This window comes from Erythrolamprus reginae, chromosome 3 (assembly GCF_031021105.1).
Source record: "Erythrolamprus reginae isolate rEryReg1 chromosome 3, rEryReg1.hap1, whole genome shotgun sequence".
In the NCBI taxonomy this organism is placed as follows: Eukaryota; Metazoa; Chordata; class Lepidosauria; order Squamata; family Dipsadidae; genus Erythrolamprus; species Erythrolamprus reginae.
This window is the reverse complement of record NC_091952.1, coordinates 113,553,464-113,576,417: the sequence shown is the minus strand read 5'-3', so window position 1 is coordinate 113,576,417 and position 22,954 is coordinate 113,553,464. Positions and strand designations below refer to the sequence as shown.

At 39.5% G+C, this 22,954-nt stretch overlaps 1 protein-coding gene across 2 annotated transcripts in view; it reads right to left on the bottom strand.

Moving 5' to 3' along the window:
* Positions 1–226: 226 nt before the first annotated feature.
* The window catches only part of CAMSAP2 (calmodulin regulated spectrin associated protein family member 2), a 95,409-nt gene continuing 72,681 nt past the window's right edge, over positions 227–22,954 (bottom strand). For both annotated transcript variants that reach the window (XM_070746395.1, XM_070746394.1), the window contains 11 exons: positions 22,807–22,900; positions 21,244–21,337; positions 19,022–19,104; positions 17,989–18,058; positions 15,522–17,706; positions 13,616–13,752; positions 10,331–10,551; positions 8,156–8,228; positions 4,962–5,077; positions 4,152–4,270; positions 227–3,481 (listed from right to left, as the gene is read on the bottom strand). In XM_070746395.1, coding sequence (XP_070602496.1) covers positions 3,176–3,481; positions 4,152–4,270; positions 4,962–5,077; positions 8,156–8,228; positions 10,331–10,551; positions 13,616–13,752; positions 15,522–17,706; positions 17,989–18,058; positions 19,022–19,104; positions 21,244–21,337; positions 22,807–22,900 — 3,498 coding nt within the window. In that variant the 3' untranslated portion in view covers positions 227–3,175. The remainder of the gene's footprint in view (positions 3,482–4,151; positions 4,271–4,961; positions 5,078–8,155; positions 8,229–10,330; positions 10,552–13,615; positions 13,753–15,521; positions 17,707–17,988; positions 18,059–19,021; positions 19,105–21,243; positions 21,338–22,806; positions 22,901–22,954) is intronic.

Here is a 22,954-nt window from a genome sequence, read left to right as displayed (position 1 = left end):
CCTGTCGCAGAGCTGGGGTGGATGTAGTCTTTGTGTGACGCATCTAGCCCGCAGGCCACCAGTTTGACATCCCTGAGTTAAAGTAGTTGTAAAATCTATCTCTTTGAGGGATATGGCCTAACCCCATACAGGAGGATGAAAAAGTATTAGCTAGTAGTATAATATCTTATAGAGCTATCTATAATCTAAATTGAAAATGTATATAAAAATAACATGTCTACTAGGATTTTGGTGCCATGCTTTTTATTTAGGTGGAAGAGAAAAACTACATTGTACTAAGTAAGCAGCTATACGACAGTATTTTACAGCACAGCATTTTAAAAAGAGAATAGAGTAGCAATGCTCCAAAAAGTGGACAAGGAAGCATACAATCACTGTACAGTTCTCAATGGATGGTGCCCATTAAATTATAAATAAGCAGAAATTGGCTTTAAACAGCCAAAGAATTAAAAACATACACCAACAGTCATTTCTCCTACCCCAAATAATTTCAGTAGCCATCATGACTGTCAGACTTTAAATACCTGACCACCAAATTATGATGTTTGGCAAATTCTGTCATATAAACAATAAAAACAATACCTTTCCTATAAAGAACCAGCACACGTGTTTTATCGCTGGTAAAACACAGGGCTTCTTCGCAAAAACCTTTCTCTTCCCAAACAGGATATCAAATTAAGAGAAATGGTTAGTAGAAAATTTCCAACCTTAAAAATTAAAAAACCAGCAGCCTCAACCCTGTCATTACTTTCCTATGATATTGTGTAGTAAAATTTTAATCTCAGAGGTCGTGACTTTTATTTGTAATATTCACATTCTACTTTTAGACATTGCACAGAATGTTTTTCTGAAACATATACAAAATTCATAATACATTCAATAATTTAAAATAACATCCTCTGCTGCTACATTTTAAAAAACATCCTGTTTAGCTAGATGTGCAAGAATCAGTGTAGTGTATATTTTAAAAGAATGTTTCTTTTTTTTTAGCAAGAATACTTTAGTTTCAAAGTTCATACACACAATTTCTTCTTTCACCAACATCAATTATGTCCAAACGTCTCTCTCCTAACCATAGATATACTTGAACTATCTTTAAATTAGGTGTACATTTATTTGAATTTGCAATAAAATTCTCCTCTGCCATTAGTTGGAGGATAAGCATAGAGGGCAGAATGCATAGAACAATTTCCTATTTTATACATACATATATATGTGTGTTTGTGTGTACTTTCTCTCTATATATATATACAATATGTTTACATTTGGATAAAAGATGGGTTAGATATCCCTATCCTTACATGCAAGCAGTAGGAATCAACTAACCACAAATATATTTCATTTTTATAGTTTTAACAAATATACATAAATATAATAACATAAATTACAGTAAAATATTGACTGCATCTTTGAAAAAATTCAACAAACAACCCAGAAACATTGATGCTTAGGGCTGTTTAATAATTTAAAAAAAGTGTTCTCTAAATTTAGGATTTTTCATTCCTGTACATCATCTATACAAAGAACAAAAGCAAACTGTAGTGAAATATTAGTCTGAATCAAGCTTTTCAATGGCAGAAGTATACATAACGTTTACATTTTCCTTTGCAGGACATATTATAAAATTCAAGCATAAGACAGATAGTTCAATACTGTCTAAGTTTCAACACATTTTACAATACTCAAACAGAACCAGAGCAGTAATTCAAGTCTTTTCCTGAGAATGTGGTTCCACCTAGCTCCCCTCCCACCCCACAACTAAATTGTCTGGTGTTTGGATGTGAAAAAAGCAATAGGAAAAATGAAGGTAGATTACAAGTTCAAATGTTGCCACCTGTCAGTTAATCAAAGTTCCAAACAGGAATTACTTTTCTAAAGTAATCTGATGCAACACAGCCCTTCATAAATACTGAAAGATGTCTTAGTGATATTTTTATATTACATTGTAGGTTGCCCTAGTTCCTTTCAGTTAGACTTAGATTGTCATAAATCTAACCAATGCAGTAAAATTACTCAAATAAAACCAATATATTGTAGGAAGAAATTTAACTTTGGTCCATATAACGGGCAGCATCTTGATCGTAAATCAGATACAGCTTTTTCTTTCTACTTCCTCCAAAAGACCCACATGAAATGTATTATTTTAACACATTTAATACTGGATTTTAAATATCAGCAATAGTTCCCAATTTATCAATCCAACTTACGTATCTATGTTGGCTTTTATACAATTAGTATTGTTTTGTTTATGTGGAGTTTGTTTCCTTACAGCTGGGAGAATCTGTGCAAAATTACAGGATGCAATTTAAGCAGAAGCTTGGGCAGAACTGAAGAATGGATGCCTGTTTAGAAGAAAATAAGGATGGGAAAAAAGTCTACCAGTGCATACGTTTTCATTTCATGCTATCCTGGATCAGTGCCATGATGGGATTGTTAAATATAAGGATGATGTCTTCACAACATTAGTAGACACCACATTTCCCTATTAGAGTTAAGACATGCTAGCAACAATCTTGCATATGTCTTACAAGATGTGCTTTAAAAAAAGTCAGAATTAAAAAGTAATTTAGTTAAGCTTAATTTTATTGTGAATTAGGCTTGTGCCCTTTGTTATCTGCATGATATTAATAAAATAATAATAACAACATCTGCCTATATTCTCAGGTCCTTGGGAAGGACTTGATAGGTGGATAAAAATGGTAAATCCAGTCTAAACATCTGGCTGATGGTGTGACCAACCATAATAATAATAATAATAGTAATAATGGTATGGCATGTAAGACAGAATAGTCCAGTAAAGTTATAAAGAACAGAAGCAAATTCCAAAACAAGCATTAACAGTATAAGGCAGTAAATGTAAAACTTTAAAAACTTCAGTCTCATAAGTGTGCAAACATTCAGAGAGCTGCAGAACTGAGGAAAGGAACACCATATATGATGAGTAAACAACTAAAATCCCCAGGTGTGAATCCATTGTTCATGATGCACAACACCCAAGTGTCAGTTTTCTGCAAGACTTCAATCCTGTGTTTACATTCCAGTTGGCAATGACAACAGAGCTTGTTCTTCAAAGAAGCCTTGTTACCAAATCGGAGACTATTTAGTAATAGACAGAAAATATGAAGTGCAAGTTTGCCCCAATTGCCTGAAGCATGAAATAACTTCCCACAGGCAGCTATGTCTTTGAAGAGGAGAGCTTTTTGGGAGTTACTGGTCTCTTGCTCTGCCATAAATGGCTATGAATAGTAATTGCATCAACGCTCGCAGAGAGTGTTTTTGCAGGTATGTGGCTGAACTGCTTCCTATCAGAGTTATACTTATACAGCCCTTCAATCATTCTCTTAGTGATTGATTTGGGGCCTATCCCAATCAGTTTATTGATTTCTTCAGTTTCGGGGCAGTATGTATATAAAGACCGGAACTGGCAGCCGGAGTCCCGGAAGAGGATAAGGAAGTTGTTGGCATCTGATTTCTCCATTTCCTTCAGGGAATAAAGGAGAAAAGAAAGTTCTTATTGTGGCAAAGATAAAAATGCAATTTGAATGCTTTTAAGTACAAGGGATTTTTCCTGAACTCTTAGAAAAGGATTCCAGATGTGAATTAAAACAGTCATTGTTATTAGATGAGGTTTGAGGTGTCAAATGCACAAAAGAACTAACAACAAATAAGCTTTTTTGGGGGGGTCTCTTACATTACTTGCAATACTTGATAGAATTAACTAATGTGTTTAATTGTGAATGGCTGCCACCATTTATAATGTAAACAAGTGATAGACATGCTTGCTTGAATAAACATGTAAAAACAATACTCTATTAAAGGGTTAAATTAGAGAGAACCATTAGTATTTCATATTTGGGTGACTAAGGGATAATCGCTCTATCAGCCCAGCCTACTCACATGGTTAATGTTATGTGGAAAATAGGAGGAGGTAGTATTAGCTATGACTTCCACCTTGAGTTAGTTGTAAAAATGCTAACAGGCAGATTTTTTACAAAAATATTGAGACCATTCTTTTTCTTATGGCAGCCTATCCATTAAATATGCTTGAAATAATGGCTTGAATTATTAGTTACTTCTCTAATACCACATATTGCAGTCCCAGTTTTAGACTTGAACTTTTCTCCTTTCATTTCTTTGTAAGTTAGTCTTACCTCCAGTATTTTATTCTTCTGTCCTTCATTTACTTTCCCAGCCAGACAACAATGGGCAAGTGCATTTTGGATGATGTGCTTATTGGATTTTGCACTGGGTTCTTTGTAGAGCTTTGGTCCTAATTTTTTAAAAAGGGAAAGAGTGGAAGCAGACATCAAAATAGATCAATATGATTTAGAAAAACAAGCCTTAAATACCATGTTCATTCATTCAAATTCCATAGTCACCTATCTTAGCCAAGTGACACTGTGTGGCTTAAAATTCTAAAACTATAAAACAGTTAAGACAACTAAAAACAATAAGAACATCCAAAAGATAAATACATAGAACAGTCAAGATAGTTAACAAACTAACAGTAAAACCAAGAAACAGGGTCTTTACCACATTTAAAGCTCCAGGCACTGATGAAAACCATCATTTTGCAAAAAAAGTGAGTGGTATGATCTGGGGCCTCTGAAAATTGTAGGGAAAAAAGTGGGGGCTGGTGGGACTCACGTGTGGATTAAGGATTATGATTTTCTTACTTCTATCACCCATAAAAATGCAGGATTCCTGGATAAAAGTGGAGAAACAGATTCCCATGGAAGTAATCGCTAGCCATATTGCAATATGACTGGCACAATTTGCAGTTAAGTAAAAAAATTGGTGAAGATGAAGTGTGTGTGTATGGGGGAGAATTGCCATTCTTCTTGGTTGAAAACCAAATGTGTGCTCACCTGAAGAAATGGATTACAGTAATTCAACATTTTCTCATTGGGATAATTTGGTTTTCCAAGGATTTCCCTTCATACTGCAGTTGAAACACTAACCTGTATATTCTGTAGCAGAAGCTACTGAAGAAGTAGTTGATGCATTTTCCCAGTCCTTTTCCCCATTACGACTACCACAACAACTTGGAGACAAGAATCCTTCCACGGACTCAGATCTAAAGTAAGACCATATACATAAAACATACTGTGCTTAAAATAATGTTTGATTTTTAACACTAAAGTGAAAAACATATGTGGAAATAGCTAATGGTAAATATAACAAAATAACAGAATGATAGAGTTGGAAAGGAACTGGGAGACTTTCTAGTCCAGGGGTGTCAAACTCACTGTCATGGTGACATCACGTGATGCATCAGGACTCCCCCCTTCACTAAACTAGGTGGGGGCGGGGCCAGCATGTGATGAATCCGGCCCATGGGCCACGAGTTTCACACCCCTGTTCTAGGTCAATCCCCTGCTCAGGCAGGAAGGCCTGTACCATTTCAGACAAAATGGTTATCCAACATCTTCTTAAAAACATCCAGTGTTGGGGGAGCGGAGCCAGCTGTCAAAGTGGGCAGGTGTGAGAGATGATTCCCCATCCTGGCGTTTCAGTTTCCCCCGGTCTTTTCCACTGCTTGTCAGACCTTTGGAGGTCTTAGGTTCCTTGGAGGGGGGCTGAAAGAGAGAGGCGCCCGGAGGAGCGATCGGAGGTGGTGGCCAGGATCTGCGACCTCAGGAAAGTCTCAAGAAAGGCAAGTGGAGAGAGGAAGGCAACAGGCAGCTGAACAAAACAGGCAATGGACTAGCGGTACATAGATGGTCAAATTCAGTTAAATAAAAGTTTGGCGATCCAGCAGATACAAACCGGGCAGGAAAAAACACCCTGGAGGTTTTATTGAAAATAAGGGGAAAAGTGGCCCAGAAGAAAGGAATAGAATAGAATAGAATTTTTATTGGCCAAGTGTGAGTGGACACACAAGGAATTTGTCTTGGTGCATATGCTCTCAGCGTACATAAAATAAAATATACATTTGTCAAGAATCATGTGGTACAACACTTAATGATTGTCATAGGGGTCAAATAAGCAATGAAGTAGCAATATTAATAAAAATCTTAGGATATAAGCAGTCAACATGGGAGGAAATGGGTGAAAGGAATGATGAGAAAAACTAGTAGAATAGAAGTGCAGATTTAGTAGAAAGTCTGACAGTGTTGAGGGAATTATTTGTTTAGTAGAGTGATGGCATTCGGAAATACATTTATTTCCTCCCTCCAGGAACAACGGCAAAAGAAAGTATGGGCAGAAAAAAGGAGCACTTGGGTTGACAGAGCCTGAACTATTTGGGTTAATATAATACTGCAAAATCTTTTAAAGGGACAATTTTTTGACATTGTTTTGGCAAATAGCAGGAGATATAAAATGGTGGAGAAATTTGGGTGAAGAAAAGGGCAGCCATCTTAACAAGGATGGTAAAACAAAAGGGACAGTAATATATTATTAAACAAATTGAGAGGAAGAACTAGAAAGCCAGCCATCATTGGGAAGAAGATTTGAAAGAACTTTTAGACTGCTTCAATAATAGGCAAAGACACTGAACTCAGTAAAACAAAAGTAAAAGAAATATAACCTTGGCTGTTTTGAGGATTTACTACAGTCAGTAAATATTTATGAATTTCTACACGTAATAATTTATATATACAATTAACTATACCTAATTTACCTAATTAAATAATATTGATAATTAATTTATATATATATATTTGGTTTTGGAAATAAGATCATATATATATATACAGTAATACCTCGTCTTACGAACTTAATTGGCTCCAGGACAAGGTTCGTAATGTGAAAAGTTCGTAAGACGAAATGATATTTCCCATAGGAATCAATGGAAAAGCCAATAATGCGTGCAAGCCCATTAGGAGAATCCAAAATATTAAGGCTTAAAAAAAAAGCGGTGGCCAGACAAAGCTGAGGGGAACGGAGTGGGGGGAGGGAGTCCCAACGAAGCAAGGTGAAAAGAGCCTCTCTTGAGCTCCATGAGTCCCTGCCTCCCGTTTTTGTCCCCCCCCCCTGCTCATCTCCCCAACACCTTTCTCCTCTCTTGAGCTCCATGAGTCTTTTCTTCCCATTTTTTCCCACCCCACTCTGCTCATCTCCCCCACACCTTTTTCCTCCTTTGAGCTCCATAAGTCTTTTCTTCCTGTTTTTGTCCCCCCTACTCTGCCCGTTTTTGCGATCCTGGGATTCCCCTTCTGGGATTTCCCTACAGCATTGCGTTTTTGCAGAAGTCAGGAGGTGGGGTTTCCCATGGAGGGGAGCCTCAAGGGATCCCAGGATCGCAAAAACTGGCGCTTGGCTTGCAACGAAAGTCTGGAGACGGGGCATCCCAGCAGCGGCGGCAGGTTCGTAAGGTGAAAAAAGTTTGTAAGAAGAGGCAAAAAAATTCCGAACCCTGGGTTCGTATCTCAAAAAGTTTGTATGACGAGGTACCACTGTACTGTGTTTATACAGTATTATATAATATTTTTGAAAGACATTGAGATATAAATATAAATATCTAAATATAAGATTAAGAATTTTTGGTAGATCTGAATATTTATATTTAATTGTGTAAAATTGTTGTGGCATTGGTATTCATAAAAGGCAGCCACAGCATTTATTAGATCACAAGGGATGAAGATGTAAAGCTTTGTATCATCTGAATACTGATGATATCTCATCCTGTGATACCAGGTGAACATGCCAGCAGTTTCATGTTAAAAAGAAACAGAGTGTACTGAGACATCTGGCAACCTCACAAGGGAGTGGCTATGGGCTCACTCCCTATCAATATTGATTGAGGCTGGCCCTGGAGAAAGGAGCCGAACCAGGGAAATATTAGTAACAAGAATTTGCCTGCCTAAATGAGTTTTTCCATTCCATCCCCTTATCTTTGTGAGAACTAGAGAGGGTTATATCTGAGACATTTATTCAGGTTTTATTCCTGTCCTGGACTCAGGCCCCTTTTATCTGACTGTTGCCTTGCAAGTAGTTCTTCCTGCTGTTTCTCAAGGCCATTCCCTCTTCCCTCTACATGGTGCCACTGTGAAGCAATGTGATCATAGGAACAGATCCATTTGTGACAGTAGAACCACAGTCACCGATTTCCTGATTATATACTAAGTAGCTGCAGCACATAATGAATAGCATTGTGCTAGGCTTTTAAAATAATTTCTGTAAGAAACAGAATTGAAAATTGAAAATTTACCTTGGTGTCCTCTTGCCTGATTGCATACTCTCGTTGTCTGCTGTGTTTAATGATGCAAGAGAAAGGCTCGACACTGAGAAAAAGAAATAAAAAAACTTTGACACAGCAAGTTATAAACTTGTATAAATACAAGGAAGTTTAAAATAAAAGTAATCCCCAGGTTACGAGTGTTCCCTTAGCGAACGTTCGAAATTACACAATAAGCAATCCCTAGATTTACGAACAAATCCCGAACCTATGAATCTTGCAGCACCATGGCAGTTGTTTGCCCTTACGAAAAACTGCAAAGGCTCTGCAACATTTGTCCTGAATATTCCCAGCCAAAATGGAGCTTCTGAGGGGCAAATGCACCCCCGATGCTCTGGAGGGGCCTCCAGAGGCCTTGCCTGATAGGCAAGGACTAGATTCCTCTTAGCTGCTGCTACTGGTGCGCTGCACACGCAGCATGAGGATTTTCGCATGTGTGCGCGTGTCCCCAGTGTAATTTTGCTTCTGCGCATGAGCAGGAAGCAAAAACACGCTGAAATCTCACAAAGGGATGCATGCATGAAATTTTGGTGATTTTTTGCTTCTGTTCATGCGTGGAAGCAAAAAATCACTGCAATCTCTCTCACGCACACATCCCTTCGCAAGATTTTGCTTCTGCACCTGCACAGGAAGCAAAAAAGACCAAAAATTCAAGCAAAAAGAAGGTGGTGCCCAAAGGACCGGTACGGGAATGGTCGCGGACAAATAACACAAGTTGGTGGCCACTACCTGTGCGGAGTCACTTACCACACTGGTAGCAACCTGCTACTGGTGGCAGGCCAAAATGGAGCTGTTGAGTGGTGGACCTCTCAGAAGCTCCATTTTGGCCTGCAACGTGCTGGGTGAGGCCTCTGAAGGCTTAAACACAACTGCAGAGGGGTGTATGTGTTGAGAGGATGGAGAGGAGACTGTTTTTCTAGATCTTCACATGGTAAGTGACTCCAGCGCAACAGGTTGCATGGAGGGGGGGGAAGCAATTGTGGAGAGCATGAGGTATTTCAGTGGGTCAGGGAGGCCATGGGGGGTCTTAGGCAGATGGCCTGTTCCATCACTAGGCTTCCCCACCCTGAAATACTTCATCTGTACTTAATGAGCCTTGCATTCGATTAGCGAATGCATGGGTGAAAAGGAGTGATCCCATTCAAGGTACAAGATTCACTCCTACGAATCTTCGGGGTACGAATGTAATGGGCAGGCTCCATTACATTCATAATTCAAGGTCTACCTGTAATCAAGATATATCCTGCGAACTATCCATAAGGGAAGCTGTCTTGATGTTTAATAATTACTTTCTCTGCCACCATGAGGAGACTGAACAATGGTGTGCATGGCAGGATTGAAGGAGAAAGCCACTACTCTCCAAAGAGAACATTTTTGCCTGTCTACCATTTACGAAAGAGCACAAGGAAAAGCCAGAAGTCTCTTTATTGAATAATGTTCTCTGTATGGATGAAACCAAAAGATAATTTTTACTGAAAGCAAAGGTTTGCATACTTTTATTACTCACAAATAACTAACATTAAATCATTTTCATCAACAAATAAGTGAACGTATGTAATGATTTTGACTTATTAATTGGGTTCTTTTTATCTCTAACTTGTGGAAACAGACTATGGTTTAGGTCATAATTGTGTGTAGAAATATTAAAAATTCAAAAGGGTTTTCAAATTTTTAAGTGCATTGTAATTTTAAATGTGTCCATTAAAAAAGGAACAGTCCACCTTTAAAACATTTAAGCCCCATAAAAGAATAAACAGAACCAGTTTGAGAAAGAACAGGTTTAAGAGGGTTTATATTCCCTGGATTAATAGATCCTAGAAAATTATATGCTCTTACTTTAACCCAAGGGGAAAGAACCGTAGTGGTGCAGTGGTTAGAATGCAGTACTGCAGGCTGCTTCTGCTGCCTGCCGGCTGCCTGCAATTTGGCAGTTCCAATCTTACCATGCTCAAGATTGATTCACCCTTCTGTCCTTCTGAGGTTGGTAAAATAAAGACCCAGATTGTTGGGGGCAATATGCTGACTCTGTAAATTGCTTAGAGAGGGCTATAAAAGCACTAGGAAGCGGTATATAGATTAAGTGCTCTTGCTATTACTCTTGCTTTGTGTAGGGTACAAGGTATGTCTTCTTCTGGAAGAAATTATTACCTGGAAGACCTTTGATTGGAGTTTTAGGTGACTCAATGTGATCCCTATGAATGGATTTTGGACGTGCCTTCTTTTGTTTGGAAAAATGAGACCGATGTTTTAAGACAATGTCCATGTCTTCCATTAGTTTCAGTTGCTTTCGCCTCATATATTCCTGTTTAATAAAATCTCGTCGTGCTCTTTCGTCTTCTTTCTTCTGACGTTCTTCCTCAGACTTCCTCCTTGAAATTTCAATATCATGGTTATTAAAATCTATTTCGTGAGAACACTGCTGATGATCACAAGTGATGCATAATATACCAGGGCACATTTAATTTTCAAGTGCTGGTCTAAATTTAGCTTACATTATGTGCTTAATTTAAGGTCTGTGTGAACATTCACACTCATACATTGGCATCGCATTTAAATACATACTAAACAACTCATGACCTATTGACATATATTCCTTACCAGATTATTCAATGCCTTCTACAGTGACAGAACTTCTAATGTTTTGCCCTCCCTGGGACAGTTGGAATACATTCAGATATGTATCTGCCTTGAAAATAGCCCATGCTGAACAATACAGGCACAGCCAGATAGTAGCACAGGAAATATTTTAAGACATTTTGTATTATGTAATTAACTGTTTCATGATATTTTTTATGTTATAAATCCACTATAACATTTGCCAAATTTCAGTTCCATAGGAGTCATGGCCTTCAGATTTTAGATGCATTCTGTAAATTAGTGCATTTTGAAGTATCTTGGCTCAAAAAGTGTTGCATGATGATGCATCATTTCACCCACTTAAAGGTTACAGGAACAATAGCTTTAGTAGTACTGTCTATAGATTCAGACAGTCCCTTAAGTGCCAATTTTTACAAATGATGCATTGTGACATAATCAGTGAATGCCTATGAGAATCATATCATTTGTTTTGCATAAGAGTTCTGTTAAAGAGAAATGAGTTATTTGAAATACTGTATTTTTTAAATTGGGTACAAAACACATTTTGAAATAATGAATTTTCCATGTGGAAGCATATGATTACTTTGCAATCAGACAGATATTAGATTTAAAAACCTTCCTAAAAATTGGCATGCAGAAGAACAGAAAATGGGATGTGGCAGCCATCTCAAATTTGGTGCATTCTAGCCAACTTTGTTGACATATAAATTAAGGGAATTGAAGAGCAGTACATTTTAAATTCATTATGTTGATGACAATTTCCCTATTACATTTAGCAGATTTCAGCTTGAGCAAAGTGAGGGAATTAGTTGGTAAACTGAAAGAGAAACTATTACAGGTTTTTAAAGAAAAATGAGCATTAATGAAATAAATTGGTTAAATATACAAGGAAATAATAAAGGAATGTGCTTCTTGTGAAGAATTTGAAAATAAATCCATAGGCTAAACTTATAAATAAAGAAGCCATGGCTTCTTTGGATGTGGGCAATTTTTGAGCTTTCATCCTTCGTTTTGAGAGTGTACCCTTGACATTGAAATAATATCTTTTTGATTTTTAAATATGAATAGCTCCCCAGAACATCTGAACATGCAATATTTTATTTTTTTTAAAAAACTGTTATTAATGCAGAATTATGCTATGCACAAGATTAAAGGCAAAAGGAAAAATGGGACAGCAGAAGATGAGATGGTTAGATAATGTCATCAATGCAATGAAAATAAATTTGGACAAACAACAGAAGACACTGGGGGATAGGGGAGCTTGCTGTCCATGGGGTCACAAAGTGTCAGTCATGACTTAGTGACTGAACAACAAAAGAACAAGTTTGAAAATGACTCCGAATATGTTCCTTAGACCAGTGTTTTTCAACCAGTGTGCCGTGGCACACTAGTGTGCCGTGAGACATGGTCAGGTGTGCCGCGAAGCTCAGAGAGAAAAGGAAAGCAAGAGAGAGAGAGAGAGAGAAAGAGAAAGAAAGCAAGAGAGAGAAAGAGCGAGCGAGAGAGAAAGAGAACAAGAGAGAGAGAAAGAAAGCAAGAGAGAGAAAGAGAACAAGAGAAAGAAAGCAAGAGAGAGAGAGAAAGAGAGGGAGGGAAGGAGGGAGAGAAAGACATAGAGGGAGGTAGGGAGGGAGAGAGAAAGAGAGCAAAAAAGAGAGGAAGGAAGGAAGAGAAAGAAAGAGGGATGGAGAGAGAGAAAGAAAGAGGAAGGGAGAGAAAGAGGGAGAGAGAAATATAGCGAAAGGGAGGAAGAGAGAGAGAGAGAATTTTTTGTCCAAACTTTTTTTAGCCCCCACCCCGTTCAATGTGCCCCAGGGTTTTGTAAATGTAAAAAATGTGCCGCGGCTCAAAAAAGGTTGAAAATCACTGCCTTAGACTACAATCACTGTCTTTTTTTCAGGCTTCTATCAAGCAGATTAAGAAGAGGTACTGATGCTTTGGAACTTTGATGTTGAAAATAGCATGGCAGCCAAAACCCAGTGAACCATGAAACAAATCAACCCACTTGAGGCATAAATGACCAGGCTCAAAATAGTTTCATAGCCCTACTTCTTTAAAGATGGTTCTATTGCCACCATAGGAGGGAGAGAAGAGAAGAGAGCAACCAGCAAGTAGGTGGATTGACTCAATTACACAGTGATTGGTGCGCTGTTAGAAGATCAGAAAGACCTTGAAAGAGGCAGATCATCATGGGGAAAATCTATCTGTTAGTGAGCAGTCATTAACAATCAAGGACTTAGTGACACATCAATCAATATAAGCCTAATGAATCAAATTTAATAAGTTAATGCAAATCTTAACATGGAAACTGAAAAAAAATGACCTGCTTTAATGAACAGCAGAGATGCTATGATTACACTAGTTCAAGGTCCAATCACTTCTGAATAATTTTTTAAGCATGCACAATCCTAGTGAGAATAACCAGAATAAAATTATTGCTTCCGATCCAGAATTATTCAACAATTACAATTTAAAAAAATATCTGGTTGTAACTTATGTGGCTAGCATTATTTCTGCTCAAGTTTAAAAACAGTAAAGGAAATATAGAATATGCAATCTTGAGTGTAATGTATTCTGATGGTGAGGCAACCCCTCTCCCTGTTAAATTTGCCTGATATCTTTAAACCTGTCTATTATTTAAAAACGGTCACCATGCTGAGGGCATGGTGATACATTCCAGCCTTACTTAATCACAAGTTCTTGATCAGACATATACAATATATTAATATTAATTACTATATCACTCATGTTTAGTAACTATTTTTCTTCTATTCCTGATATACAATAAATTGAGTCTTACAGAAGTCTGTAAAAATTGTAAAAAAAAACCCTTACTTTGTTTCTTCTTTCTTATGTTCCATCTCTGCTTCCAATTGCTGCTTTCGAAGTAACGTTTCTCTTTCTCTTCTCAATCGTTTCTCCAATAATGCTGCCCGTTTCACGGCCATGTCATTTTCTGGTTTTTGATCATCCTAGTAATAATAAATAACAGTTTGAAATTATCATTTAAGGTCCAGACCTTAAATAAATATTGACCTCATATAATTACCACACCACTTCCCCAATTGTGCTAGAACACTTGAAATGAAAACTACCCTGTTTCCATCTTGCTTTGCCCACAAAAAGTTCGTTAAACAAACATAATGCTTTTTTCTTCTTGCCCCTTTAAACTTGTTATTCTCTGGAAAGGCGTCCATGATCTTCAGTGCATTTACACACAATATCAGGAGACAGTATTAGTATGAACATAGCTGGAAAACCTAACCATCAATGGAACAAAATTTGTTGTTTTAGAATTCATGTTTTTCCCCAAACATCCTAAATGTAATATGATCTTTGAAAAACTATTCTAAAGAGTACAGTGAACCCTCGAGTTTCGCGTCCTCAAGGATCGCGAAAGGGCTATTTCGCTAGTTTTCAACCCGGAAGTAAACTCCACCATCTGCGCATGCGTGCCCTTCCACGCATGCGTAGATGGTGGAGTTTCCCCGCCGGGCAGAGGCTTCCCTGGGTCTTCCCCCTCTTGCCCCGGTAAGACCCCAGCGGCGGTGGGCTGGAGCGCGAGCTTGGGGCAGCCTAGCTCCACTTCCCAGCTGGGAAGCGGAGCCGGCAACAGCGTGGGCGGGCGGCGCGCGCGAGCTTGGGGCAGCCTGGCTTCGCTTCCCAGCTGGGAAGCGGAGCCGGCAACAGCGTGGGCGGGCGGGCGGCGCGCGCGAGCTTGGGGCAGCCTGGCTTCGCTTCCCAGCTGGGGAGCAGCCCCAGCAACGCGCGCGAGCTTGGGGCAGCCTAGCTTTGCTTCCCAGCTGGGAAGCGGAGCCGGCAACAGCGTGGGCGGGCGGGCGGCGCGCGCGAGCTTGGGGCAGCCTGGCTTCGCTTCCCAGCTGGGGAGCAGCCCCAGCAACGCGCGCGAGCTTGGGGCAGCCTAGCTTTGCTTCCCAGCTGGGAAGCGGAGCCGGCAACGTGCGCGCGCTTGGGGAAACCCCAGATCCGCTCCCCAGCTGGGAAGCGGCCCCAGCAACTCGCGCGCGCTTGGGGAAACCCCAGATCCGCTCCCCAGCTGGGGAGCGGCCCCAGCAACGCGCGCGCGCTCCCCAGCAACGCGCTGCGGCGGTGGAAGTAAAAACACCATCTGCACATGCGCAGATGGTGTTTTTACTTCCGCACCGCTACTTCGCGAAAAATCGATCATCGCTTGGGGTCCTGGAACGGAACCCTCGCGATGATCGAGGGTTCACTGTAATACAATTATTTGTGTACTAACTGTTTGAAGTTACAATGGCAATGAAGAAGTGACGTAAGTGACTTCTTCAGTGAAGAAGTGACCTATGACTGATTTTCACACTCATGGCTGTTGTAGCATCCCCATAGTCACGTGATCAAAATTCAATAAATTGGCAACCGGCATATATTTATGATATTTACACTGTCTCAGGATCATGGGAATACCATCTGATGAGCAAAGTCAATGGGGGAAGTCAGATTTATTTATTCACCTCATGATTCAGTTAACAACTTCAGTGTTTCACTTAACAATTGTGTCAAAAAGATCGTAAACTGAGGCACAATGCACTTAAAAACTGTCTTGCTTAGCAACATATATTTAGGGCTTTGTTGTCTTGTAAGTTAAGGATTACCTGTAATGAGTGAAAAATATTCATTTTTTTCCACATTAACATTATTTGATGCAGTGTCTCTTACAATTCAATTGTCCGAACAGATCGTGATATATCCACTAACTTACCTTGAAGAAGAATCCACAGCATACTTTCTGGTCATCCTCTGCTTGTTCTTTGTCACTCTCACCCTCTGATTTTTCAAGTGAGTCTTCTGACTTCTCTGGTGGCTTCAAATCTGTGAGAGAAACTTCTATGAGGCTAACAGTTTTAGATGCAGGTGGGGGAAACACTGGTGGATTCAAAGGCTCTTCATTTGGAGTAAGGCAGACAATTTCTGTAACAGGCTGTGACAATACTTCAGATACCATGGATTCCAGAGGTCTGATCTGTTCTTCTTCTGATTTTTGCTCAACTTTCTCTTCAGGCTCTTGCTTCTTGCCATTCATGTCTTTCTTGTCAGCAGTCTCTTCAGTTGTGTTTTTTATTCTAGTTGGCTTCCGTTCACCATCATCCCCAAAACAAACAAAAGATCTAGTCTGAACCTGGCTTGGAGAAAATCTTCTCAAACGTGGAAGGCTATCCACAGACCGTGGGGCAGTCAAAGTGCGATTCAGAGGAATAATTTTCAATTCATTTGGCCTTGGAGTCCTTTGTATTTTACTTGGGAGAGATGAATTCTTCCTAGAAGAAGACTGCGGGGATTGGTGAGAAGGCCGAGGTGTTTCTACTGGAAATGGAACAACGGGAGATGATGATCCACTAAGCTTCGCTGAAGGCTTCAATTCCCGAATTTGCTTTTGAGGAGAAGGTTGAGGAGGTGAAATAACCCAAGTTTTCTGTTCCCTCATCTGCAGTAGCATCTCCTGCTGAAGTGATAGGCGTTGCATTTCCTGTTGCAGGAAATGTAAGGAAGAGTTGAGTTTCTCAATGGATTTTGTATATTCTAAAAGGTCACCTTCATTTAAATTCTCTTCCGAAGGACTTACCAAATTAGATTGCTTCTCAGCATCAGCTGGGGTGTTTGGTGGCTTCAGCCACGTTGTTGAGGGAGTTTCAGTACTTACTTTCAGGGCCTCAGAAGTCTTGTTCAATTGTTCACCTGGCTTTTGGTTTTCTTTTTCTTTCATTTCATTGTGGTCAGTAAAGATTTTCTCACCTTCTGCTCCAGCTGCTTCTTCCCGAAGGGGGGAAATCCCATCGCTTTTCTTTTTCACAACATTAAGGAATGCTGTCCTTCCCATTTTTTGTCTCTGCTTTGTGAACGCCGCCTCAACCTTCTTCTTCTGCGCTTCAATCGCTCGCCTCTTCTCTTCCAGTTTCATCTTCAGTTGCACCATTTCGGAAGCCAGCAACTGCGTTGTGTCCCTTCCCTGAGGGAGAGGGGATTCCTCTGGGATTTGAGCCCAAGAAACCATGTGTGGAATGTTCATCTCAGAACCTTCGGGAGTGGTTTTCTGAGAACTGCTTCCACTGCTTCTGCTGTCAGTATGGTTCATCTTTTTAAATTTCTGCTCTGCAAAGCTGGTCATTCTGACTCCTGAACTTGAAGATGGACTACTGCCAGCTTGAGATTTAGTACTTATTGAACTTGGACAAGGACTCAATTGCTCCTTATGGTTGATGCCTCTGCTGTCAGATTCATGCAGAAAGCGAGATGATTCTTCCAGATCAGAATCCAGGCTGACTGTATAATCCCTTAAAGTAGAATCTTCATCCAGGGTCTCTGGAATGTCTGAAGGGACATGTATTCCAGTGTCTGCTTCCGTGTTATCAGTAACAGGACTGAGGGCACCTTTTGTATCTGCGATAATATCAGGGCTACTTTGATTCGGTGCTATGTTTGAGTTTAGGATGCTCATCTCTTTGTTGTGAAGGAAAAACCCATTTGTAAACTGTGCTGGTGGAGTAATGTTGGCAGATTTCTCACTATCATGGATAATCTGCAAAGCCTGTTCAATGCTCGGCGTCTCGATTTGATTGCCAAATTCATCAGTAGTAACCAGCCTGTTCTGCAATGCTCCATTTGGTAGGGTGTAGGTGTTAATCTGGTTGGCATTTCTTTGATTGCTGTCTGCTTCTAGATCACTGCAAAGTTCTTCATCCTTTTCTATTTCAGAATCTTCACTGTCCTCTTCATCATTCAGAGGCTTGAAAGATATATTCCTTTTGACAAGTCTGGGCATATGGTTGGCATTCTGTACAAAGCCTTCATTGCTAATAGATCTTGTAATTCCTCTGTTTTGAGGTGTCATATGAAGGCTGTCTTCTTTATCAAAAGAAATGTCAAATGAAACTCCATGGACTGAAGACCTAAAAGAGATTTTAAAATTAAGAAAGTCTTAGAAGAACCAATATTAATGTTTAATATTACAACAAGTTTGAATTAAAGAATAATATTCTTTATGTATCATCAAACCAATACAATAAGCTATAATCTTTAATCCTATATTCAAGATATGATTATTAAATATCACTGAGGATAAACAGTGATTATCTGCAAGGATGATTTTAGAGATGACACCCGGAAAATTATTAAACAATAACCTAATTCATTATATAAGGCAATTAAGTCCCAATAGGCAAAGATCTTACCTTTTTTCTTTGGGCCATGTCCCTACATATCCATCAACATAGGACATAGATGTTGATCTTTTAATGCCACCTATATAAAATAAATACAGAAGCAATATAAGAATAATTCTTTGGAAAGTTTCAAAAAGAAAATATAAACAGAAAGCAACAACTGAATTGGCTTAAGAAGTTGGAATGAACTTTTGGCACTTTATTTATAAATCAGGCTACATAAATTAAATATGCATTTGTAATACTGCAGTCCTGAGCCAGGAATAAAGAAAGGGTGATACCTGCATCTTGGCAAAACATCTGATGAGAACTGCAAAGTTATTTTGATTACCTAATCTTTCCCTACTTCCATTCACCTGTTCTCTGGCCTCCCTTCACTCCTTTCATATACAGTAGTACCTCGTGATACGAACCTCTCGTCATACGAACGTTTCGAGATACGAACCCGGGGTTTGGAAATTTTTTGCCTCTTCTTACAAACTATTTTTGCCTTACAAACCTGCCACCGCGAACGCCGAACCTGAAAAGTTCAGCAAAAGTTCGGGTTCGGGAGAACGCTGAGAACCGCCGCCGCCCGTCTGTCAACTTACGAAACAGCCGGGATGCTTCTCGGCGTTCTCCTGAATGCCGAACCTGGAAGTTCGGCAAAAGTTCAGGTTTGGCGTTCAGGTTCGGAAGAACACCAAGAAGCGCCGCCGCCCGACTGTCACCTTTGCAGAAGAGCCGTGGAGCTGTCGGCCGGTCGGGAGGCTCAAACGGAGGTGGGGAATCCCAATAAGGAATTCCAGGGGTGGAGCTTTGACATCACGGAGATGTCCTTCCTGGTGAGCCAAAACATGGACTCCAGGAAGGACGTCTTCGAAACTTGTGGTTGTACGTCAAGGACTGCCTGTAATTCTAAGTCATGCGTTGCAGCACTTCTTGAAGATTACTTGTGATTCTAAGGAGCAGTCTGTAAAAATATTCTCTTTGGATGGGTGATGAAATAGCAGAACAGGAATAGCCTAAAATCCAGTCAATCCAATCAGTTACATGTTGGTACCTGGCACTGATGAGTAAGGCTGTTGCTCTGTGTGCCTTGGAGGAGGAATCTGGTGAGATGGTATAAAAGCTGAAGTCCCCACACTGAAAAAATGAGAAAACCCACCACTTGTTAGTTTTGTTTGGATGTCTGCCTTCTCTCTGTTTGTCATTTGAAAAACATGCAGTCCTGAGAACAATTAAGAGGCAATCTTGCACTGTTTATTTACTATTCTTCCTTGTACAATGCTTCAATTGCAACTAATTCTAGAAAATATATATTCCATTTGAATCAATTAATTTGAAAATTAAAACACCAAGTAATATCATAAATCATTAGTATTGCCCAGCTAGGGAAAACCCTATTCAAAACTAGAAAGGGACAATATCCATTTCAGTGCTCCAATGGCCTTCTTAATGAATAAAATAGTCAGGATTACTTTTCCATATTAAAACAAATCATTTGTTCCCTAAGAAAGTATATTGTATTGTTATGTTAATCTATATACATGTTTTGTTTAATTCAGTGCAGATCATTTTCTGATCACATAGAACCATCACACCTAAGAAAGCTCTTATCATCAATAGCATACACACTTCAAATTTATTTATTTATTTATTTATTTATTGGATTTGTATGCCACCCCTCTCCGCAGACTCGGGGCGGCTAACAACAATGATAAAAACAGCATGTAAATGCCATCTATGTTGCAAATATTATGGCATTTGAAGCCTTTTCTAGGTATTAATGGCTCCTATATATGATATTTCAATTAATAGAGGCAGTAATTATATGATATCCCTCACTTTTAAGCTTTGTAAGGCTTAGAGACAATCACTGGCCTAATGTTACAACTGAGCTGTAAAATGAAGTAGGCTCCGTTGTTTTAACTTAACAATTCTAATTAGTATATCACATTGCTTCCTAGATAAACCATAAAGTAGGATGGATAGAAATATAGTTTCAGATTCTTATAAACCCAGCTAACGTTTTGTGAGACATAGAAAAAGTATTAAATTACAGTAGAACCCCGACTTACGAGACTAATTGGTTCCGGAAGGAGGCTCGTAAGTCAGAACACTCGTATGACGAAACATTGTTTCCCATAGGAAACAATGTAAAGTCAATTAATCCGTGCAACAACAAAAAAAACTGCTGCCGCCGAACGCGGAAGTTAGCGTTCAGAGACAGCTGCGAAGCGGCGCGCGTGTTTTAAAACGTGGCAGCCGGCCTGGGGGGCTTCCCCCCGAGCCCCCCAGGCTGGCTCTGACGTTTTAAAACACGCGCGCCGCTTTGCAGCTGTCTTCTGAAGCCGGAACGCTAACTTCCGCGTTCCGGCTTCAGGAGACAGCTGCGAAGTGGCGCGCGTGTTTTAAAAGGTTGCAGCCGGCCTGGGGGGCTTGCCAGCACCCCCCCAGCACCCCAGGCCGGCTGCAACCTTTTAAAACACGCGGGATACGAGCGCCAAGGAGCTGTCTCCTGAAGCCGAGACAGCTCCTTGGCACTCGTATCCCGAATGTGAGCTCGGGAGGCGAACAAAAATGTCGCTCCCCTCCCAGCTCTTATCTCGAGTAGCTCGTAAGTAGAGCTGCTCGTATGTCGAGGTTCCACTGTACCGGTATTAAATATGATATGTGGTGGTAGGACTGATTGTCTTTTGCATCTCAGATAACAATCTAGTTCCCCAAATATATATAAAATTAACTTCTACTGATGATCAAAGATAAGAGCATCAGACATTAATAAGCTTTTCGTATTCTAACACTATCCATTTCAGCTAGAATAGATTCTTACAGTAACTAATCAGCATTGAAATGACACTGAAATTCAATAAATCACTAATTCTGAAAGTGAGCCTTGAAAACCTTTGGGCCTTGTTCAGAAGTTTAATAACGTATTATTTACAAAACAGCAGCACGCCAGCTCCTAGGTGATATAGCCATCTTCTGTTCTGGCATTTTAATGACTTATATACCATGCATTCTATGGCATATGCATTTATGTGGTATCTCCTTAATATGTTGAGGGGAGGACATCAGCATTTTGCAAATCTTTCTGGTGCCTTACTTTTTTTTTATCATGCAAAAGCCTTCTCCACATCAATGAGAGAGTATGACAAGATTCATTGCCTTTTCTATGATACTCCAAAAAACAAAACATATTTTTACACAGTTCACTGAGACAAGGAAAAAGGAAAATAGGGGAAGAAAAAGATTGAGGGACATGCTCAACTGGATTGATACCTGGTTATCAGATCGGAATCATGCAAAACACCTTGGTAACTTCTTTGATTGGCATTTGTAGGAGGAACAGAAGATGCTTCTTTTGGAGGTTCAGCTGTACAGAAGATAAACAGTTCACACATTTAAAATTGTAGAAATGAAGACGTAACAAAACTTCAAATGATCCAGCATGTACCTGTTAGAGACCTTATCTCATTTAGTTGCATATCTCACTTTGTTATCAATTACATTTAGGAACTAATGAAAATATTGATGTTGAAATGAGATTGCTAACCTTTTTTTTTCAATTGGGAGCTCTGTATTAAACCATGAAAGTACAAAAATGGATAGAAATGCAAACTTTGTTCCACATTACACGTTAAATTGCTAGAATGTTAAATACATCCTAATCTTATCCTGCATTTGGATACAGAAACTTATTCCTGACAATTAAGGATGATCAGCTAATTGATAGAAAATCTGCTAATATGGTCCACCCTTTCCATCCAAGTTTCTGTCAATCAAACAGATATGCAGTTAATTGCTATCCAGTATGGGAAAGCAGTTAAGATGATTGATTATGAGTGGGAAAACTCAGGTTGTACTATTCTCTTAGTCATGGAAGCTGCCTGGGTGATATTGGGCCAAGTACTTCTTCTCTGTCCAAATCAGGATTAGGTTCTATAATGAGAGGAAATACAGCTTCCTGTTGCATCATCGACTGATAGCTTAATAGTGTGCGCTGAACGAATTCAATTCACAAACAAGCAGATCCTGAAACCAAACAGAAAGAACAACAAGGGTTCTTTGAATGCTATTACTTGAAGTTCTACTTTAATAAGGAAAAGGACATATTAGCCTGGGTAGCGCAGCAGGTAGAGTGCTGTACTGCAAGCCACTGAAGCTGACTGTAGATCTGTAGGTCAGCGGTTCAAATTTCATCACCAGCTCAAGGTTGACTCAGCCTTCCATCCTTCTGAGGTGGGTAAAATGAGGACCCGGATTGTGGGGGCAATATGCTGGCTCTGTTAAAAAAAAGTGCTATTGCTAACATGTTGTAAGCCACCCTGAGTCTACGGAGAAGGGCGGCATAAAAATTGAATAAATAAATAAATAAATATTATAAATCATAGGGCAGTACAGAGATCTGGATGCAAAGGGATAGCATTGCCCCTTAAGGCACTGAAGTTGCACAAGCCAAGACATGATGAGATGCACAAGTAAACTCACAAAGCTTTCTTTACTAAGTTACATTATTGTTCTGCATATTCTGCCTCTGCCTTCGTAGTACTCCTGCTTCAATTCATACAAAGTCTTTCTGACCCCTTAAAAAAGACAGGAATGTGGGTAGGGAATGAGAGGTGCCAGGATTCAACCTGGAATCTTCTGCTTGAAGAACACATGATCTACCACGGAATCTCTTGTTGTTTGTCATAATATAAAAGTAGAACTTCAATAAATTATTTTCCTATGCCTTGAACAATGTAGGCTTCTATAATTCACAACTTCAGAAATACCATATGTTCCATGTTAATCAACAGATGCTTAACAGATCACAGGAACTAAAATAATAATAATAATCACCTTGAGGATGACCTACAACTCGAGGCTGGACAAATGATGGCTTCACCACTTCAAACCACCAGAACAGCTCTGCCATGAACACTAAATAATTACTCTGTAAATAAAAGAGACTAGTGTTAATATATAAGTTCTGAAGAAAAGAATTCAT